General features: G+C 40.0%; 1 protein-coding gene across 3 annotated transcripts; it reads left to right on the forward strand.

Annotated features, from left to right (window-relative positions):
• The first annotated feature begins 1,724 nt into the window (after positions 1-1,724).
• epyc (epiphycan) lies at positions 1,725-22,887 on the forward strand. 3 transcript variants are annotated; one of them, XM_021320109.2, is made up of 10 exons: positions 1,725-2,001; positions 5,801-5,990; positions 15,520-15,676; positions 16,010-16,495; positions 16,731-16,910; positions 17,213-17,341; positions 20,475-20,633; positions 20,794-20,996; positions 21,932-22,027; positions 22,282-22,887. In XM_021320109.2, the coding sequence occupies exons 2-10, from the start codon at positions 5,808-5,810 to the stop codon at positions 22,450-22,452; spliced, it is 1,764 nt and encodes a 587-aa protein (XP_021175784.2). In that variant the 5' UTR covers positions 1,725-2,001; positions 5,801-5,807; the 3' UTR covers positions 22,453-22,887. The 3 variants fall into 3 exon arrangements, with proteins under 3 accessions (XP_021175784.2, XP_021175785.2, XP_021175787.2); XM_021320110.2 differs by lacking the exons at positions 16,010-16,495; positions 16,731-16,910 and having other exon boundaries at positions 1,731-2,001; XM_021320112.2 differs by lacking the exons at positions 16,010-16,495; positions 16,731-16,910; positions 17,213-17,341 and having other exon boundaries at positions 1,733-2,001.
• Positions 22,888-23,063: the final 176 nt, after the last annotated feature.

The raw sequence follows: 23,063 nt of genomic DNA on the forward strand, positions 1-23,063 counted from the left end.
CATTATATACGTAGACGCCTTGTCAGGCGGGTTCTGCCTATGCTGCGGATGCGTCAGAGCGTCTGCCATGTTGAATGTGGCAAATCTGCAGTTAGTCACTTTAATCTCAGAATATACTTTATATTCGTAATATTTTTATTTTTGTAATATTATGAGTTTATTTTTGTATCCGTTTGGCTTCATTCTCCTGACTAATTAAAAGAATCTAACCTGGCCCTATTACTCCAGGACTGAAATAGTTCTGCAAACTGTGACTATTCTGGAAATGTCCCGCCTTAATTCTTATAATATGACGTTTTTCTCATAATATTACCACTTTTGTCTTTTTTTTTTTACTTTATTGTCCTAGGATTTGTTTTCTCTCATATTAGTAACTTTCTCTTTAAAACTCCCCCAAAACGTCTGTTCCTAATCTGTCACTATACCAGAACTTAAAAGGTTCACATGTGACACGGTTTTATGAAATAATGAAGACCTCAATGTTTAGATTTAACCAATTGACTTTTATATTCATAACACATACACACACACATACACATATCAGAATCAGGTATACTTTAATAATCCCAGAGGGAAATTACTATATATACATATGTATATAAAAAACGGTTGTACATTTCCATGCAGCACAGGAATGAGGCATCTTCTCTGATTGACGTTCACTACAACAGAACTTAACTTCTTTCTGCCACATACAATATGGGCGGTGACGTTGACGTACGAACCCGCACCCAACGAGGCGTCTACGTATATGATGTCTATGAATAAAACCATGTATTGCTTCTGAATCCCTACGGTGTGATCAGTCCTGGCTTTGACCTATCCGTGCCTCCTCACTGGAGTCTCTGGTTGTTTCAGGCTCTCTCAGCTGCTTCGCGAAAAGAGTCGTCACAAGGCACTGAGCAACCAATCAGAAATGGATTTTGGTGCAACTATAGCAACAAGCTGATTAAGGAAATGTATTATATTCCCATATATGGACTTGGGTTTATGACATCTAAGATCAAACGTCTGTGCAGAAGCAGAGGATGGATAGTAAACAGAGAAGAAAGTAACAATAAGCCGTTTTTGCATAAGCAGAACAGTAAAACAATAGGAAGATCATAAAACAATTATTATCCTGGAAGAGGTCAATTACTGGTTTGTTTTTGCCTTAATTAAAGAGTCCAGAAAGGCCAGCTGAAGTGAACATGAGCACAGAGCCTGGAGATTACAGTTCAAAGTCAAAAGGAGCACTTTGCTACACCTGGACCAGGAAAGTATAAATAGTTTACTTTGGGCTTCCTTGGATCTGAGCCCAATTCACAGAGCAAGCGACGATGCAAAGAGAAATCAGCTTCATCTGTGAAGGAGGGAGGGCAGAGACTGTCCTCTGCGCTGGGACTTCCTCTCAGCACCATGCTAACAGGGGCTCCTCACAGAGGTCCCATTGTGTACGAGGGCCTCATGGATCCCCCACACATGAAAGCAACACATGCCAGGGTTTCACCTCAGGAAAAGAAGGACAAATATTTCAGCCTGATGTGACAAAAAAAAAGAAATAAAAGGCCTTCTTGTAAGGGATTAAACGTCATTTCCTCGTTGGTCTCCGATCCCCTTTGTGTCTGAAGTGTGTGTGTGTGTACTGTTTGAGATGATTGTGCAAGCGAGTGTACAGCATAGGGGGGTGGGTTGGGGGGGGGCGGGGGGGGTGGCTGCACTCAGAGTGACCAAAAGCAATCGCTCTGGTCCAATCAGTCTCAGTGCCTACCTTCACACATAAGCGGCAGGGCACTCAGGTCCATCGGCACGCATAGACCAGCACACACACACACATACACACACACATACACCTAGACACTTGTCACATCTGCACGCATCATCTCTCCCCCACCCCACCCCACCCCACCCACCCTCCGTTTTCAAGGCACCCTGTGCGACCTCTCACCATTGGACAGGTCTCGGAGCCCTCAGCATCTCCATCACGGCGGAAGGGACCACTCGGGAAAGCAGGAGATAAAGGTAAGCATTGCTGGTGCTATGCAAGGGATTAGGAAGGCTGGGGTGGACTGTGAGTCATTCAAAAAATAAAATGCCATTCAGGGTTTAAACAGGTGCCGATGAACCTACTGCGTTAGGGTTAGAGGCTTTGTTTCCACCTCCTCAGAATATGCATGTCACTTTGGTAACTTTCTCCCGCCGTCTTGTCATCGCTCGTGATTTCACGCGGCTCTGTGAACTTCCAGCGTGAGCTCCGCAGAGAACCAGGCGAGACGATTCGCTATTTCCCACGTGCAAAAAAATACCGGTTTTGCTCAGATTTGGAAGATAATGAATTGCACTCTTCGCATGCAGAATTCCTTCCAGGCACAGGTGCCCTCGCAGCACAGATCTTGTTTCAGGGACGGGAACGATCCTCTTGCGGTCGCAAATGCTCTGCACACCTGATTTTTCACGCTTTCCACAAACAAACTGGACTTTTTCAATGGGTGGCAATGTGCTATTTTATTCTTTAGTCTGCAGCAGAGGAAATAACATTAGGGTTGCTTCTCGGGGAGGGGGGGGGGGGTAGAATATCTGGATATCAGGCATGCGTAGTTTGCAGCCAAACATAACAAGGAGGCAGTCTGCAGGAAAGACACAAACACAGCCTCCATACACTGTACGCTGTGATGGCCTGTATAAAAGCGAAGCTCTGTGCTGTCTTCAGTAGACTCCTTCTTTCAGTCTAGCTGTGCTGGACTTCTCCTGATAGGTCTATTTCTGTAGCAATGCCAACCAGTCAACTCGCTCGACAAAGTGCATCAAGTTCATGCTGAGGGAGCGAAGGAGTGACCATCCTAGTCCTTATTTTAACGCCGTAGTATTAAAGGCTGCAGAAAATAAACTGCATAGACAATTTTGATTTGTGTCCTCGTACCAAAATAGCAGCTGATTTTTTTTTTTTTTTTTGGTGCGGGTAGTGGGGGGTGTGGGGGGATTGCCACTGAAAGATAGATGTGTGAAAGTCCGAGGGTTAGGTCCTTCCAATTGAATGCATGAATAAGTGTGTGTTTGTGTGTGTTTGTGTGTGTGTCTAAGCACCAGCGCTGCTGAATGAAGCTTTTCCTCGTGAGCTGCAGCAAGTCGCTGCCATCCTGTCCACAAACCTCGGTGGAATTTGGAGTTTGAGTGCTGAGACAAGCTGCAACCAGGCCTCATAAAGGCTCTCTGTAAAGGCCGAGGGGTCGGGTTAGCTCAGGAACCTCGCTCACCTCCCTTTTTCTCACTTACTTGCGCTGCCCAGACTTTTTTTTTTTTCTTCTGCACTTTCTCCATCTAACCCTGAGGGCCAACATCTTGTCTGTGTCTCCCCTCTGCATGGTGCTCTTCTTTTCTTCTTCTCTCTCCTTGCTCACCGTTTCTCTGCCCTGGCCTGGAGGACTCTTTTGAGCTCCCCTGTCCTTTTTTTTCTTTCTTTCATTCGTTCATGTCAATCAGCCAGCCATGAGCTTTGAGCTCTGGCACATTGAACTGTTTTCAGTTGTTTAATCCCTAATCCTAGGTCTGCAAGGAGTTAACCTCATTTAGCAGTAATTAACATATGCATATCTCATTAGTGCTTCCCGCCGTTGAACGGATCATGAACGTAACAGGTAAAGCCCAAAGGCCTGCACTGCAGAGAAATGAAAGAGGATCATGAGCAGCTCTCTAGGTCAGAGCAGATCTGCACAAGGGGACAATCATGCTGAAAATCATACACGTTTATTTTGAAGCACAGAAATGTCCCTTTGCCTTCATCTTGGGCTTGTTGAGTTTATCCTTTGCTGTTTTTGGTCAAATATTTTGGTCTTTGTGGGAAAATCCTAAACAGCTTTGTGGGCCAAGGAAATACCAGACATTTCATAACATTTTAATCTGGGATTGCGGAAAATGTTCCAGTTAATCAAAAATGTTAATAGGTGCCAGTGTTATGGAAGCCATTATCTAGGTTACCTTTGTTTTTTACCATTGTTAAGAGCAGAGCCAAATAAATGTTCTCTAATTTTGTAGTGAAAGGACTAAAGACCTTCATCTTTAAAAGCTTTTACAACATTTAATTTTAATAATTTTGTTGCATTCAGTACTTGCTCTATTTTCTACTTTTCATATAGTAGCACTGTGAGATAGAAAAATGTAAGTTGCAGTGCAAATTCAATAAAGTATTATTATTATTAGCATAACTGCACAGAACAAATTTTCTATTCCCTCACCAAATAGTTCAGTGAAAGCTTGTTTTACATAGCCTTGCAAAAGTATTCACACCACAAACTTCTGTGTTTATTACTGGGGATTACCTGAGGACAACACAAAGTAGAAAAGAATTGTTAAGCAAAAGTAAAACAATGAATGGTTTTTTAATATTTTCCCAAATAAAAGTCTGAAAAGGGACGGCACGCACTTGTATTCAGCCCACTTTACTCGGATAACCCTAAATAAAAAATCCAGCGCAATCCTACAACAATCGTCCAGTTATTAAAAGGATATAGCTCAACTGTAAACTTCCCATGAAAGTCGCAAAGATGTGGAAGAAGGGCCGTTGGTCAGATGAGATAGAGATTCAAATTTTCAACCTTTTCGTGCTGGAAAAATTATGACTATGCATTACTCTGAACAAACCTTTTCACAGTGAAACATGGCGGTGGCAGTGTCATCCTGTGGGGACGCTTTTCTTTACACGACATGATGGGACCATAGATAGGACTGAATACAGGGGAATCCTGGACGAAAACCTGTTAAGAGACTACAAGACTTAGACTGAGGCAAACACTCAAAAGAACGAAAATGTTCATGTCTAACTGGGAAAAGCTAGCTGGAAATACCCCTTAAAAGACACAAAAACCCATCAAACTTATGTATTTTTATGTGTTATTTTCCTTCTCCTTCAGCATTATGTTCTCCTTTGAGTTGGTGTCTCATATAAAGTTGTCAGGTTTTGTAGGTTGGGAATAAAATCCAGACACGAAATTAGAGTGAGCATGGGGAAGGATTTAACGATAGCACAGAAAACTTAAAGAACTGGAACAAGACAAACACAACATGGAGCACATGCAGCACAACAGGAAGAAGCAGTACTGACCAGAGACAACAAGCGAGGCAAAACAACAGTAATCTTAATTCAGTATGTCATGTGGGGTAAGTGCACGGTCCTAGATGAGGCGGGTTTGCGTTGCAATTATCACCAGATAACTATAAACTCCTCTGATCAGAAACGGATAATTTAATGTGCCATCAGAAAGACAATTCCTTAACTTTGAGTTGCTATTGATTCACTAATGGTCATAAGTAATCATAATTTAATGTAACATATGGACTCACCACGATGTGTTTTATTTAAGAGCTGTGGATATATGTTACTAGAAGTTAAAGGACCTAAGTTGTTTTTTGTTTTTTTTTATAAAGTCATATGGAAAGTCAAAAGGACACAACAGAAATGTTTTCTGTTTTAGGACAAAGACCCTGCTTAGACAAACTATGACTTTCACCTTTGACACCCATTAGAAAAGGAGCAGTGAACCCAGCCATATGGGAACTGAGACTGGTTTTTAGTAAATATAGAAGCCCTTGTATTTTGCTCCCGTAGTTGTCTGCACCTCCATAATAAGATCAGTGACCTCAGCGGTGGGGGAACAAGGTCAAACCTCAGTCTTTGGCAGTATAACAAGGTTGCAGTTCCAGTTTTATGAACCTTATATTCTCTTAATTCTAATATATATACATTAAGACACTCACAAGACCAGTTTGTACTTCTTCTGCAATCATTAAGCTTAATGGTCCTCTTTAATTCTATGTCTTTTTCAAGGTGGACGATGAGGACGTTTTTGCAGCTCGTGTTCGGACTTCTCGTCCTCAAAGCGGTGTCGGCAAGTCCTAGATTTTCCCGACAAGTGGACTACGACTCGTACGACGCTGTTGACTATAACGAGGGAGAAGACAATTTCGATTTAAATAACTATGACTATGAGGAGGAACTGAGAGTCGAAGAGGCCGAGGTAAGAGAGGTTTTTAGTTTAGCTTTACCAATCCATAAAAAACGCCTATACAAAAACGCCCATGTTCATGCAAAAACATAATATTCACTTTTGCATGCAACATGAATTTAATGTTTGCACGATACGGTATTATAACATTTACTATCAGCATGTATGTGATGTAATATGGTATGCTATGCTAAATGTTTTATATTTGTCATCTGTTAACTGACAAAGTAGCAAAAACTTCAACTTGTGACTATTTCAGTTGCAGCAGCGTATTTGTGAAATATGAGGTTTATGGCTGAGGTCACCAGGTTCTTTGAGCAGACTGGAATGCTGCAGATGGCAACTGGGGTGATTTGGAGCATTGACAGATTTATTTCTTAGTGTTCTGTACAATTGAGCCAAAAATTCCTCAGTTTATACTTTGGCCAACCACTATTATAAGGTCTATGCCCCAGAACCCAGCATGCACCTGGAGCAGTTTCAGCTGGGGAATAAATGACTTGGACCTTCTAAAAGCCTCATTCTTCTTTGCTCTGAAATGATAAGAAAAGAGACAAGTTTTCATAGTAGTCGACCATTTGGATTTTAGTATTATATTGCTCTAATTAAAAAGTAAATTTTATATTTTGAATTAAGTAAAATGGAAAAGTGTAACTGGCACAGACGAAGCCAGTATAATATATAAACTCTCTGAGATACATTGATTATATTGTTTGCAAACAAATACCAAATCAGCCAATGACATGGCATCAACTTGATGCATTTAAGCACCTAGAAATGCATGATAACTAGTTGAAGTTTAAACTGAGCATCAGACTAGGAAATAAAGAGAATATAAAAGTAACTTTGAACGTGACATAGTTTTTGGTGGCAGACAGGCTTGTCTGAGTATTTCAGAAACCGCTGTTTTATATGGAAAATCCTCTCTCGGGTTTGCTAAGAGTGGTCTAAAAAAACAGAGAAAACATCCAGTGAGCGGCTGTTGGGTGGAAATGCTTTGTTGATGTCAAAGGTCAGAGTGAGAGGACTGGTTGCAACTGATTAAAAGGAAACAGCATCTCAAGTATCCACTCGCCATCACTCAAACCACAACGTGTCTGATATTGAAGCAGATGGGCCAAAGCAGCAGGAGACCCCATCGGCTGCCTCTTCCATTAGCCTAGAACAAGAAACTGGGGCTACAGACCTTATTAAAACTCGACTACTGATCGGTAGTACGTTGCCTTGTCCAATAATTATCAGTTTTAACCGTAACATTCAGATGGTCAGGATTTGGCAGAAATATCATGAAATCATCCTTTGTTGTATCTTTGTCTGACATTGTTTACCCTAGTAATAACTGAGTGTAGTTTAAATACCTTAGACTGACTATTTTTCCTAATCCTGTCGGCTTATGATTAAAGTGTACCCATTTTCTGATGGCTACTTCCTCAGAAAAGTGATAAAATAACCTTGAACTGGTTTCTAGAACATATCAGTTGTACTCAGTTGACCCTTACAGTCGTAGCATCTTTGGGATGCCGTGGAATGAGAGCTCCACATGATGGAGGTCCATCCGACAATTCACGTCAGTATGGACCAAAATCTTCTGAATGTCCCATAACACCTTGTTGAAACTGTACTCTAACACCTTGTTAAAACCTGGAGTTCACATATAAAGCTAGAGTATTGAATCGAGCTTTACAGCTGGCTAATGATGCCTCAGGCCATCCAGCAAGGGCTTTCTTTGAGATGCTTCCCTCAGGGAGAAGGTATCGTTCTGCAAGATGTACTACTGATCGCCTTTTACACAGCTTCTTCCCACAAGCTGTGATTGCTTTGAACAAAGCATCTTAAACTAGGCACTTGTATGTATGTATGGATTTTATCGTACAGCATTTTTATATGGAGCATTCTTAATATTGAGGCTTCATGTGGCTTTGTTTGTCTGTTTTCTATGTTGTGTCCTCTGATGTGTTTACGTTGACTTTGCACTCTGAGCTACTTGCACATTTTTTTCCAATGCAGGTAAAACTGCAAATGGCTAATAAAGTGAATCTAAATCTGAATCTAAGGCCATTCTAAAGGCAAACGAGGATCCAGCCGGGTACTAGCACCCTGATAAAGTAGTCGGTGAGACGGATATTCTCTTCAAAAGCCTTTCACAGAGGCATGTCATTGATACGAAAGGTAGGAAGAGGTTTTATAACTAGTCATGTCTTGCCCAAGGACACGACGACTGAGACTGAGTCGGAGTGGGGGATTGAACCGGCAACCTGGTTAGCTGTGACCTCTCTAACACCTAAATATTTATTAGTATCTTGGCTTTTTTTTAAAAAAAAAACATTGTTCTTTTGCTGTTGCTTTTGTAGATTTACTGTTAAGCCGTTAAGGACCTCAGCCACCACAACACTGGGCTGCTGCTTGACTGTGCTAATGACAGCAGCTCAGGGAAACTCGCTACCAGCAGCAAAAGCTAAATCATGTTTAAGTAGATTTTGATGTGGCAACCCAGGGTTTAGCCAGCTTTACCAGCCAAGGAAACTGGTCTGGCTTGGTCAATAGAGCAAACCTTCAACGTGAACTTCCCACATGGCTTTTCATTGAAACACTAGCGTAAGTTAAACACGGTGTAATCTAAGCCAATTTTAGTTGTTATCTAGGGGATATTTAGAGTGAATTTAGAAAATATTCTAATTATGGTCTTTTCTAGCCAAAACCATTGCATGTTTCACCCAAACAATGACTAAGAAATATAACCTCAACCAGTTTAAAGCTTTAATCTATGACAGAGGGGTGTAGAGTGAAATTGCATCGCTCACAAGTATTGAGAGTAGGAAAGCTGCTCTTTTGTCTGGAAATCATTTAACAATTAGCAAAGGAGAGTATGACACGGCACATTGTTTAAGTCTTTGAGGAGTGTATTATTTTATGTCTCCTGTCTTCAACAGAGCCCAGTTTCCTTCTCATGCTAGCCACACTCAACAAACTCAAAGGTTTGACTCATGATTGCAGTGCTGGGAAATCACCAAGGATCTTTTATTTAGCTTTCTTGATAGCAGCAGAAATGCAAGAGGCAGACTGTCAGGATTGAAGAGCAAATGTATTTTTCATGGACAAACATAAAAATCACAGGGGAGAAACGGGGCGGTGATGAGCTCTACCCCTGGAATGCTGAGTCTTTGCTTTTCGGGGCCAGCTCTACTTTGGCATTCCTCTTCTTTCTCTCTGGGTTTTGTTTCTCTTGAGTGAAAATGGGCCTCGTCTACATTGTTATTCAAGCAAATCATCCTCAGTCTGCTGCATTCAAATACTTTAATCACTATCTTTGGACTCGTTCACACATTTTTCCTTTGGCGATGTTCTTTACTCTGTCTTCCAACTGAAGCAGTTCTGTAACACGCGTGCATTTGATCATGGTCTAAGGTCCTGAGGAACCACTAAGTTGCTTTCCAAGTTTATGTCTTTGGAAAGCTGTATAAGAAATTCTTCATGCACTTTGTTTTCCCTGAGAACAATAACATTGTTGACCAAGCGTTTCACGCCAAGGTCGATACTTAGATGTTTACATGACTATTAAAAGATTGGTGAAATTGCCAGATGATTTGATGAATTCTTTTATGGAAAGAAAATATTGGTTTGCTCTTTGAATAGTTTGCTTAGCTTCTGCAGAACCAAAAGCAGTAAAATTGCATCATCTCCTTCTGTAGATGATATATAGAATACATATAGAAAGCACCCTTGAATCAGTGCTTCTGCGTTCTTTGTGTGTGAATGTTCTGCCTGATGAAACCCCCAAAAAGTCTGGTTAACCCAGCCAGACTGCAAAACGGAACTAAAAATAAGTACAATTGTCTTGAAATGAGTGTATTTGTACTTGATTTGAACAGGTAAATAAATAATCTGCCAATGGAATAATCTTTATGCACTTAAAATGGGAACAACTCATCTCCATAGTCTTATTTCAAGTGCAGTCTTTCTGATCTTATTTTAGGGGTAAGAATTGTAATTCCATTGGCAGATCATCTTATTTACCTGCTCAAATCAAGGACAAATACACTAGTTTAAAGAAAATGTTATTTGTTTTTAGATCAGTTTTTGCAGGTTCTGGTTCTACACTGCAAAAATAGAACTTAAAATAAGATTTTTTTTTCTTGAAATGAGAGTATGTTTCCTTGATTTGATCAGGTAAATAAGATTATCTGCCAATGGAATGAGTATTTTTACCCCTAAAATAAGATAATTAAATATACTGCACTTGAAATAAGATGATGGAGATGAATTGTTCCTATTTTAAGTGCAATAATCTTACTCTGCTGGCCAATTATCTTATTTACCTGCTCAAATCAAGGAAACACACTCTCATTTCAAGAAAAAAAATCTTATTTTTAGTTCTATTTTTGCAGTGTACTGGAGGTTTCCTCCTGTTAAAGGGGAGTTTACCTCTCCACTGTAGCGACATGCATGCTCAGTACAAGGCTACAAAGTCAACAACACAATGCAACACCACCACTGTCAAGTCCACTAGTCCACTGTTGCTACATGGTCATTCAGGAGGATTGAATGCTGCAAGTCAGCGACTGAATGCAATTAGCTGGGCTTTATTACATATACAACTTTTTAACCAATTTGAATAATAAACTTAATGTGCCTTATATTATTTGTTTAGAGCATACAAAAACTAATGCAAGATAAGAAAATATTATTTATTCAATAAACAATGGCATAAAATAACAGCATGTCCAATCTCATTAGCTAGCAGCTAACTCCAATTCAACAACAGTTTCTAATCTTATTTGACATGTATTCGTCTTTACCACAGGCTACAAAATATGACAAGATTGGTATAATTGTAATTATATTTCCAAATAATACCAATATTTAGGAAAAAAACACACGTGGACCAGAGTTAGCTGGTTAGCCAAGTTAACCAAAACCACTATAAAAACTTTGCAAGAAGATGTGCTAACTAGCTTTGTTTGTTTCAGAAAATAAGTAAATGGTTGCAGCATAGGAGTCTATTGTACACGCAGATGTTGGAGCCAAGTTTAATCAGAAAATATACTTTTGCTAAAAGGTTAGCACAAATTTACAAAACTGTGCGCAGTCCTAATCCATGGTTGTTAAGGAGAATGATATGTAACCCCAACTGGTTTTCTGAAGTCCATGAACCATCTGACAATAAAATTCAGAACAATATCTTGCTATATGGAGTGTAGTGTAAAAAAAAAAAAAAAAGTGCTACCCCACCCCCACCTATTGCTGGCTACTGCTAGTCAGCTGTCTAAAAGCCTACTATACATTTTATTCGGAGACAAGATGAAATAGGCATGTTTGGAAGTATTTCCTGTCATAAAACCACAGCAATGCTGTGGAAACCAAAGGAGCCCCACTCCTTACTGGTTAAGGCTGCGCAGTTTTAAAACTACAGGTGGTGTTATGATTTGCAGAAACTTTAATTTCATTAACTTAATCTAATGGTAGCTAAATTGTGAAATAGTTATAGGACAAACATTTGTAAGCCAGATCACTGGTTGCCATTTCATAGAGACACAGTCAAAGGTTGCGTTCCAGTTATACATACTTTAGTGATAGTATTTACATACCGCGCTGCTTACTGAATGGCCGTTGGCTTTGAATAGTAGGAAAATGATTCACACTTTTAAACTGTGCCAAAATGTTCATCTCAACGTGGCTTTTCTCTTTATCATACATTTTTAAAGGATAGCCTTGAAATTATAGAACTTTCTAATTAACTTTTCAGTTGCTTGGATTCAGGTACTTACAGATTCATTTCTACACAGAAAACCCCTATTATTATCTTCAGCTGTCACTTTATACATTTCATATTAAATAATACTGTATATTCAGCGATGGCATCAAGGTGTTGGTTGTTTGTACCTGTAATACTTTATCGGCTGGTTTTGCTATTATTTTTATATATCTCTTTGCAGGTGAAGAAGCAGACTCAGAGGATGTTATATTGCTCTCTCCTTTTCTCTCTTTCACCTTTTCTGCTTTTTTTCTCTTCTATCTTCTTGTTTCAGTGTCCATTTAACATAAAAATTGCATAAATTTTAATAAAGCTTCTTGCATATATAAATCAAGCAGAACACTATGGCAAAAGCAGTAAGGCTCCGCTTGTGCAAGTAAACCTGTTGGGATCTCTTTGGCAATAAAACAACAATTATTAATGCTACATTGCCAGACAGGACACACAAAAATTGTGAAATTTTCAAAATAATTTTTTTTCCAAAAATTTAGGTTTTTTTTTTGTTTGTTTGTTTTTAAAAATATATATTAGCAATCACTCATAAATAGAGAGGTTCATAAATATGGCTTCTGGTTTATGTATGACTTAGAATCTAAGTTGATACATTCTGTGTAGACGTGAATTGAGAGGACATCAGTGGGAGGACGCATGCATGTGGAAATTATTCCTTCATTTTGGCTGGTGTGAAGGATAAAGGCATGACAGTGAGGGTGAGGTTGTGCGCAGCACCCTTCAGTCTCCTCATAGCACTGCTTAAGAAGCAGCAAGTCCACACAGAGGCTCTGCAGCCTTCTAGTTCTGCGTCCCACATTCTGAACATCTCAGTGCAATGCTTTTATTTTCCCATGCTGCTTCCAGAGCTCTTATATTTTTATTTATCTGTTTATTTTTGGTTGCTCGCCTTTAGCCTCTTCTTTTCCCATAGGTATGCATGTTTACTTTGGAGAAAAGGGGAAATGAAGGGGAGTGCTGCAGTGAACCAACACTGTGCACGACTTTTCAAAGACTTACCTTGTATGTCAAACTGTGTGTAAGCTAAGTTTAGACAGGAAATATCTCTATTCTAGTATTTAATCTGCTTAATTTCTGGGTATTAGATTTTCTAGTAAGACTGAATCCATTCCCCGGACTCATTTCCAACTCTTGGCTCATGGACAGCTGATTACATTTGGCTTTAGTCACTTGCATAGTTGCAAATATGGATCTTTGCAGCTACCATGTGTGTCTTGGTTCCACAAGGACCATTCCTGCTTTTAGTGGGTTGGGTCATCCGGAGCTTCAGGTACTACCTGTGTGTGGGAGTTCATTACCCTCATCTGGAAAAATGATAGAACTGCAGGTTCCATCAGACACCAGAACATCAAAAGGGAACTGTGAAGATTAAATTTAGTGATAGCTGATGGATGTGCAGAGAGAATTTAAGTCAAAACTGCAATTTATGAAGCTTTTCCTGCCTATTTCCATTTCCCCGGTTTATTTCACAACATAAAACCTGATAATGGATGCTTTTACAGAGAATTTAACGTATGAAGGGATTGGAAATTATTAGAACAGCTGGGACAATTCAATTATTGTTGACTTTAAATGTTTTTTTTCTGTCTCTAGCAAATAGCAATTTAATAGCAACTCAATTTTTTTTATTCAGCCCCTTAAGTCTAAATGTTAGTCTTTTCAACGCGAAATACCAAGCTATCTGCTTAATGGCTGTTTCATAATATATTGTATTACTGGTGGATATCTACCTATATTTATAAATTCAGAAGATACAAGTAAAAGCATTAATACCATTTCTGTGAGGGTTAAAAAAATGATTTATTTATTTTTAAATGGCAGTTGACCTGAAGCTCCCTTTTTTGACAGTTTGCTTCCACCTAGTGGTGAAATATTTAAAGCTTTACGTCTTGGATCGTTGGTCTTGATCCTGTACAGATGGTAAATTTCTGTGACATGGACGCTGAAATTTTAATGTTCTGAATTGCCTACTTTGAGATTTTGTTTTGTTTTTATCCAGCTTTATAGATAAATTACAGAAACAGAAGAAGACAAAGAAAAGAGGTCATCAGAATGAACAAAAATAGTCAATTTCACCAATCTGGTTCATTGAAACCAAAAATAAGCTAAATACAGACTGGTCAACCCAGTAGGGTTTTATAAGGTATTCATTCAGTTTGCATTAAACCAAATTTTTTATTTAATATTAAGTGCAACTGAACAAACGCTCCTCCTGAAATATATACTTTGAATAAAGAAAGTAAGACAATGCCATGCATTTGTCTTTGAGTGATAGAAAAAGCAAGGATTCAAATGCAATTCACAGGCAGGGAGGGAAAGAAAGTAAAGTTACTGAGAAGGGTTTAATTGGCAGCGCTTCAAAATGTAAATTAAGAAATTAAACAGAACAAAGCAACATGAAGCTGACAACACCCATCCAGAGACTATATATAGACAGGAAGTAAACAGCCTGAAGCAAGACAGGTGTGATAATTAACAAAAGGTGAGCAGGTGTGGTGGAAACTAGCTGGAAAACACCTGAAATAGACTAAAAACAGCTCGATATGAACCCAAATACAGCTTATAAAAATTCATAACTTCCAATTATTAAACAATAAAAATAGTAACACTAATGCTAAAACATTGTTGCCATTTGCCCCACAGATTACTCAACAGTGTGTCTTCCCTCTGGGATTATTAAAGTATTTCTGATTCTGATTCTGATTAGCAATGAATGCAAAGCAATTACATTAAATAGGATGTCGGTATATTGTTCATTTTTTGGGGTTTTTTTTTTTTTTTTTAGATGCTGGAATAAAATATATCAAACGTTATTGATGATTAAAAATGTAATTCCTGTCACCACACCCTCTCAATCAAGCACTTGAACAGGGTGGATCAGTGCATAAAACCGGGGAAGTCCAAATACCAATAAAAAATAAAAATAAGAAGACTTCCCGATACAAAATCCCATACCTTATTAAAACTACTCACTCACCACTGTCATGCTTCATTATTCTGGACACTTACACGTACTTTGTCCCAACTAGCATTTCTGATGGACAGAAATATGTTGATGATATGTTGATGATATGTTGATGAGATATTTATCTGACTCAACCGTCTTTAATGAATTTAAGCTTTTCTCCTGATGACAGTGATTTCATGTGTAGCAGTTTGCTGCAGTGACAAGCTAGGCTTTACTTGTGAATGTAAAATCTGTTGTGCTCTTTTTGGCATTAAGACTTTTTGCCTGTTCTGCTTAGCGCTTTGCTTTAAACATTGTAAAATTCAAAGAGCCACACTTCAGCTTAACTCTGTCCAACTATCACCGAGAAAAGGTCAGATGATGCAGACAAATGGGGAGCTGCCGCGACCAATACAGTCTCTCTTTCACGGACTATTATTATGGATAAATAGGGAAAATTTTCTTGCAAAACAAGGCATATATCTTTAATTTAAGAACAGATTACATTGTGCTGCTCCCCCTCCCCATTTTGTTCTTGCGCTTAAAAATGTTTTGCTAGCTGACAAATATGCTTTACTCTTTCTATGCATGAGCGCTTAGAATTTATTCCTCTCGTGCAAATATTCTCTGTTCCTGTTTGCTTCCCATTTTTGTTGGTAGATCGAGCTACAAATTTCTTTTGTATAAGCGCAAAAATAAACCATGAGCAGAGAGGGCAAATAAAGCTGAGAGAATAGGTGAAACTTCTGGGCAGGGGGGAGTCTGAACGCTAGGAACATGATTCAAAAGTGATCGTTTATGTCTTGACTCACTGTTGGTGTTTATTTCAGACAGACGCCGAGAAACCTGAATATAACTATCCTGAACCAGGAGAAGTGGAGAAGAAAGAGGAAGAAGAGGAGGAAGAAGAGTTGCCGCTAAAACCCCAACTTGTCCCTCAGGGTTCTGGCGGATCTGGTGTCCTCATGGGTCCAGACACAGAGAAAGGTCTGAGGAAACATAAGAATTTAGATCTTAAATATAGTGTATAGATGAGTTTTAACTTTTTAACACAGTTTAAATGAGGGCCCTAAACGTTCTTTAGTAGCTTTATGGAAAAACCGAATACACCACTCATCCTACATCTCAACCCACCCCATCAATCATGTTTCCCATTTGCATGTTATCCATTTAACTAGCAATTAGTCCATAGTTAAATGTGTTGTGTTGACTTTGTCTGTTTGTCATCCTCTTAACCCAATCACCATCGTTCTCCAAACCTGATCAATGATCTCTTTCAGTCCCTTCTGTTTATCAGTACCTCATTTTGTCTCTAACAAGAGGTGGAGCTGCGTCAGACGGCCATCGATACTCTTCATGTTTCCGGGGATTTCGGAGGCTCTGTAGGGTCCGGAGAAACCTCAGCAGCTTCCGGGGCCTCTGGGTCTGGCCTCTCGGGAGACACACTGGTCTCCAGCGCCTCCGGGGATCTGTTAGATGACATTGTTCTGATCTCTGGAGATCCAGAAGAGTTACCTTTATCCAGTGGGTCTGGGGAGTTCTTGACAGGTGGGGTTCTCTTAATATCAGGGGACGTCTCAGGATCTGGAGACATTACCGGGTCTGCTACTTCTGGAGCCTCGGGGGACATTAGCGTTAGAGAATATGAAATTGTCACTGAGCTCCCAATTGGCTCTGGAGGATCTGGGGACCAGTCTGGCTCTGGGCTCTCTGGAGATCCTTTGGGCTCCGGGGCCTCCGGAATCTCTGGGGTTTCCGGGGACTCTTCGGAGTCCGGATACTCAGGGATAACCTTGATATCTGGAGGTTAGTACCTTAGCAGAGCGTAGGATCCATGTTAATTAACCACCATTCCATTTAACTGCTTCCTTGAACAACGTGGTTAAATGTTGACTGTTTGTGCAAAACGTTGTGATTGTATTGATTTTATTTCTTCACCCCAATCATGCCTCTCTAACATCTTGTTTGGTCTTAAATGTAAGTGTGATTGATTGTCCCTCTTAACCTTCACCTCCTAACACCTACGCTCGGCTCTAACAAGAGGAGGAGCTTCCCCCTCTTTTGGATAAAGAGCCCTCGGAGGTACTGAGTGCTTCAGGGGAGATCTCGGGGGAAATTGAAGCTTCTGTAGATTCAGAGCTCTCTGGGACCTCTGGGCTTCCTAGTGTCTCTGGCTCAGGAGACGTTACTGTGATATTGCAGCCCCATCAACCAGATAAAGGTCAGTATCTAAGGCAGAATGATGTGTTAAAAGCAGGGGAAAAAATGGACGACAGCGTCCCATGGCTGTAGACGTCCTCGTTACTTGTCGTTTTGTGCATTTTTCCAATTATGTTTTCTCTAACCTTGTCGTTAACTACGTTTCATGTCATTAACCAAAGAAAATGTCATTTTCAGTTAACCCAAAAACCCAGAAAATGCATAGAAACTTCTTTAACGCCGCTCAGTTGCTTCCCTGCTTCCTGTCCCATGTCCACGCCGATCTAACCTCTTTCTTTAACGCCTAATCTTGTCTCTAACAAGAGGAGGAGCTGCTTCCAGCCACACCTGATACCCCTCAGGAGGGGAAAACCAGTGTAGATGAAGAGACAGTGAGCTCTGGCATTCCAGAGCCTGATGAGCCAGAGGAGCCCGATGAGGTTATCAAGAAAGGTCAGTACTGTCCAGAACCAGATGCAGGCTGGGATTTTAAAAAAGATCTAAGTACCCTTTGGAAGGCAATTTGCTCCTGCTATGGATTTCTTTGTGTGTAATTTTCCGTTTTTGTACCTAATAAAAGGTTAAAGTGGTGACAGAGTATGAAGGAAAAATGTGTAAGTGAGATATTCAACCACTTTGTCTCTACTGTGGTCTTTGTATGTACTTTTTTTCCATGTGTCTGCATGTTGGACCCTAGATCATTTCCCCATATTTAGCAGTTAATACCTTATTTAGTACAGATTTCGTCCCAGTTAGCAGCCATGCAGTTTACTACAGTGCATCTGAAAGTATTCACAGAGCCATCACACCCTTTTGACATTTACTCAATACTTTGTCGGAGCACATTTGGTGGCAATTAAAGTTCAAGTCTTCCTAGGTAATTTCTAGGAAAGCTTGGAACACCAGTTGTAGGTATTTTAGGTTGGATGGGCAGTGTTAGCAGTAGACAGCCATTTTTGGTCTTTTTGCATATGTTCAATTAGATTTAAGTCCAGGTTCTGGCTGGGCCACCATAGTGCTATCCCCACCATTCTTAGGTGTTAGGGATAGTGTTAGCCAGCAGATAATCAGAGTTTCTTTCTACAGACATGATGCTTAGAGTTCAAGACAAAAAGTTCCTCTGTTTCATCAGACAGGCGAATTCTGTTTCTCCAACACTGGCGATCTCTAAGTTGCATTTTTGCTCAATCCAAAAGGTCCTGCAACATGCATTTGACCATTTTACTGCAAAATATAGAACTGTGTGCCACTCGTCCAATAAATCTGATAAACTCATAACATGTTAGAGAGGAAAACCAGACAGCTCCAAAGAGTCCTTACATCCAGCTAAAGATGAACTAACATTAGCTGCAGTAAGAGTGAGGCACTAGTGGATGAGGACTTCTTTCTTTATGCATGTGCTTAAACAGAAAACATCAGTATGTTTGCACTAGGACAGTTTGATCATTTTTTCATAAGTTTAATGTTATGTTAGATACAGCGAAACTTGCATGGTAACCCAACGCAGTCTATTCTGTCTCTCTATGTTAGAGAGGAGGAGGGTAGGATAAGGGTAGCAGAGGCGAGGGTGGGTGAAGGACGGAGTTGCAAGCTATTCCTTATTGTTTGTGTTTCCTTTGATTTTCCTGTGTGTTTTTACTGATGCATGAGCTGAAATTCATGAGGGTTCTGTTTCCATAAGGGAACACCAGAGCTCCACCTAAATGGCTAGTGGGTACTTAGTCAACGCCTTCCCTATTTCCCCCCATTACTCAGCTCAGGTCGGGCAGCCAGATCTAGTGAATATCATAGTGGTTTAAAACGTATCCAATTTGAAAATAATAATGATCAAATCACATCGGGCTACTTAAATCTCATTTTACTACAGCTGGAGTCCAGTCTAGTTGTAGAGAGACCTGCAGGGCAGTTTTATAATAATAATGATCATCTTTAGTTGTCATTGTAACCTGTGGCGTCTCTGCATTTGAGCAACGGGGCAGATGTCTCTGTCCCGTTGATCATTGTTCACAATAATCAGCGGGACAGGATTGTTCTTTATAAAATATTGTAAAAAAGACCGATTCCCTTCCCAATAAAATTGTGTTATAAACATTTTTGTCTATATATCCAAGTCTGCGAGAAAACTGACAATCGGTAGGCTAAATCCTCTTGAGGCGCCTTGATATTGGGGCCGGCCCACCAACATTTGTTTAAATAATGAACATCTGAAATTACAATGTGCATGCCCAACACGCAGTTTGTAGACAGCCTCTGGCCCCAAGCTCGGATCGTCCAATCAAAATACTGAAAATGCACACGTTACGTTTACGTTCTCCTGGAAAGTGTGCGACCATCTAGTGCTGGTTGTCCTTGCTGGCTTAATAAAGGATTGATGTCATTTTTTTTCTGTTCTAGGAATTAACAGTATTAGTGAGCCTTTATTTGGAATTTTATGTATAAAAATGTAATTACATTTAGCTTATGTATAATGGCATTTGTAGTGTTGGTTCGTGCAAATTTCTCAGTTTTATTTAAAATTTATCAAAGTTAAGTTGAATGCATCACAAAAAAAGTGTTGCTGCTAGTAGGTGTTGAGTTTTTGTGCCCCACTTAATTTATCATGCCAGAGACGCCATTGATTCTAAAATATATTCCAATGAAACTTTGAAACTCTGCATTTAGAGATCAGTGGGGTGCCACTGTGCGGCACCCTGGGGCGAAGGTTCTTGCTCAGGGACCCAGAGTCGCAGTCTGTCGGATTCAAATCTAGATTCCCCCGCCCCTTGTCCTTGAGGATTGTTTACTACACCCTAATTTCATTCATCAGGCTCTGATCTTCTGTTTGGACAATTGGTTCTTGAGTAATACAATCAACTGTGGCTCCCGATCAAACCAGTATAACTCAGACCAACCTCCTGCAGGTGAATCCTATTTAGTGGAGTCACATAGACACAACTTCGTACATGATTAGCATTCTCAGTCATCATAGCTGGCACAAAACGTCCACAATGCAACTAAAGAATTGACATATCAGTACACTACCTTGAATGGCAAACAGATCCTTTGCAAATAGGAAAATTATGTTGCTGAAATAGGGTCAAAACTGCAAAGGTATATTTCTCCCACCCTCCTGAACCCAAACACAGGGGGGGGGGGACATAACTAATGTGAGAAGTAAAACATAAAAATCAAGCCTAACTAGTTTAGAAATGAAACACCAGATGTACTCAGTAGATTATTTCAGTTAGGTTTATTTCAGAAAACAGTGACTGAAATAAAGAATTACATTTTGCATTATTAAACCGAATAAAGAGGGGATTGAGATAAGAAATAATAGTTTTTGTTTTTTAAGATTTCCAGCAGTATTGATGACAGCTTTGAGGAAGGAAAACCATTCTTAATCACAGTTCTCAGTAATTTCACCTTGTCTGTAAGGTTAAAGGTTAAGAAGTAAGAGCTTAGACCAAGACTGCATCTTAAACAGCTTTGGGCCTGTAAGGTAGTTTCAGGCATATATTGAGAACTATCATCTTTCCTGTACGTTTTATAATTGTATTCTGTCTCTTCCTATTCTTCTGTCCCTTTTTGTCCCCTCCGTGTCCTCCAGGATTGCCTGTGTGCTTGCTGTGCACCTGCCTCGGCGGCTCCGTCTACTGCGACGACTTGAAGCTGGACAGCGTTCCGCCTCTGCCCAAAGACACCACTCACTTCTACGCCCGCTACAACCGAATCACAAAGATCAGCAAGTCTGACTTCGCCAACATGAGTACGTGTGCTGTTTGAATGAAAATATGTGGGTATTAGAGCAGGCATTTTTTCCGAAGCGACGGCCAACCTTCCGCTGTTTTAACGACTCCAAAGCAGGAGCGAGTGGTCAGTGGACCCAGCATCAGCATCTGAAGACGGCCGTTTTTCTTGTCTTCCAGATAAGCTGAAGAAGATCGACCTGACGGCCAACGAGATAACTTCCATCGAGGACAGAACGTTTATGGGCCTGCCTGAGCTGGAGGAGCTGATAATCAGGGAAAACCACATCTCGCAGCTACCGACCCTTCCTGAGACCATGACCCTGATCGATGCCAGCCATAACGACATCGGCTCAAAGGGGATTCATAAAGAGGCCTTTAAAGTGTGTACACCTGCGTCAATAACACTTTATTTTAGCGAGGACTTGTGCGTGTGGTTGCAAATCTGACCTAAAAAGTGTAAGGTTAAAAAAAATCAATATTGCATTGCATAGGCTCTCATTAAGCCAGATTTCAAATATCGATTTAAAACCTAAAAGGGGAATTTGTCATCCAAAGGCTTTTAAGATGTTGTGTTGAAGCGAACTGAACAGAACAGAATTAATGGAGTACTTTCTTTTGGATATTACAAATTATACACTGCAAAAACGGAACTAAAAATAAGTAAAATGTTCTTAAAATTAGTGTATTTTTCCTTGATTTGAGCAGGTAAATAACATGATTTGCCAATAGAATAAGATTTTGCACTAAAAATAGGAACAATTCATCTCCATCATCTTATTTCAAGTACAGTATATCTAATATTCTTATTTTAGGGGTCAAAATATTCATTCCATTGGCAGATAATCTTATTTACCAGCTCAAATCTAGGACAAAAACATTTAATTTTAAGAAACTTTTACTTATTTTTAGATACGTTTTTGCAGTGTACAAGTCAACGGCACTTACCGAGTTGGGCATATTTTCCATAGAAAGAAAAATAAAACCGCCAAGAAAAAGTAATGGCAGCAATAGCTCAGCAGATTACTCAGTCTAGAAAATAGACACAGCTAAATAAAAATCACTGAGCCAAGAGTACTTTCTATGAGAAAGAAAAACAAAAAGGTAATGGTTGTAAAATCTCGTTAAACAATGGAAGGCAGTAAACGAGCCAGGTCTACCTTCTATGAAAAGAGAGAAAATGCAAAGCTAATCACGGTAATAACTTGTTTGTGGATCATTACAAGAAAAAAAAATAGTGGAGAGTAAAGATGTTTTGTTATGCAAGTGAAATTAAAAACCAAGTCATTTTTTTTTTCACTTCTTCTCTGGATTGCAGGACATGACTGGCTTGCAGTTCCTTTACCTGACCGACAACAACATCGATTACGTTCCAGTGCCTCTACCAGACAGCCTACGCTCTCTACACTTACAGGTACATCAGCTTTGGCTTCACAGCTCGTTGTTCACTGCACACTCAAATTGAGGTCTCCTTTTCTGCACTCGTCAAGCAGGGATTTTTTACCTTAGTGTTCAGTTTATGGGAGCATTTACATTTTAAGGGCAGCGGGGTGTGCAAACCGCCAATACCAGGAGATGAGGACAAGTTTTTAGATTACTAAAAATATATTTTTTAAATATTCACTACATTCACCCACCTTCTCTGTTACGCCACGCGTTCTGCTGCAGGGCAACAACATTCAGATGATGCACGAGGACACGTTCTGCAACCTGAACGACTTCAACTACATCCGAAACGCGTTGGAGGACATCCGTCTGGACGGCAACCCCATCAACCTCAGCAAGACCCCGCAGGCTTACGTCTGCCTGCCCCGTATACCCATCGGGAATCTCATTTAACCCCCGGCCTCCCGCAGACACCTTTGTACATACTGAGACGCAGAGTTAGACCATAATTCGCTGTTCAAAACTACGAGTCATTCCCCAAAGGTGTGTGTTCCCCACACGCTGCTGACAGATGGCGCCAATCTGGAAGACTGTGTGCAAACTGTGTGAAAAAGGTTTAGCATCGCCCAAAGAGCAAACACGGCTGAAATTCCTACAGTCGAGCACAAAAGCACGACTCTACCTTCTTCCTGTTGCTCAGATTTCAACACCAACACCTTAACTCTCATAGAAATTGTATAAAGCGTTCCTCAAACACACAGGCACAGGCAAACTCTTTGTTTTGCCATTAAGTCAGACCTAAAAATGTGTTTATTAAATCAGCCTCACACGGGTGTTTATTTTTCTGCTCGGTGTCTTTTCATAACTGGCAACCCAAAAAAAAAAAAACAACAACGGTTAATATGTTGTTCAAAAGCTTGTTTTGTGAAAATTAATATTATTATTAAGATTAACGACTAACAGTTCTTCGGCAATGTACCCGAGCAAAGACCTGATGAAGCTGGAGCTTGGTGAGAAGTAAATTGATGCAACTTAATAAACAAAATGCATCTAACCACAACTTC

This window comes from Fundulus heteroclitus, chromosome 17 (assembly GCF_011125445.2).
Source record: "Fundulus heteroclitus isolate FHET01 chromosome 17, MU-UCD_Fhet_4.1, whole genome shotgun sequence".
In the NCBI taxonomy this organism is placed as follows: domain Eukaryota; kingdom Metazoa; phylum Chordata; class Actinopteri; order Cyprinodontiformes; family Fundulidae; genus Fundulus; species Fundulus heteroclitus.

Bases quoted from the DNA above. Each gene is read 5' to 3' on its own strand.
- epyc (XM_021320109.2), top strand. From the start codon at position 5,808: ATGAGGACGTTTTTGCAGCTCGTGTTCGGACTTCTCGTCCTCAAAGCG. The intron at 5,991-15,519 runs GTAAGAGAGGTT...TGTTTATTTCAG, and splicing joins TGAGAGTCGAAGAGGCCGAG to ACAGACGCCGAGAAACCTGA. The intron at 16,911-17,212 runs GTCAGTATCTAA...GTCTCTAACAAG, and splicing joins GCCCCATCAACCAGATAAAG to AGGAGGAGCTGCTTCCAGCC.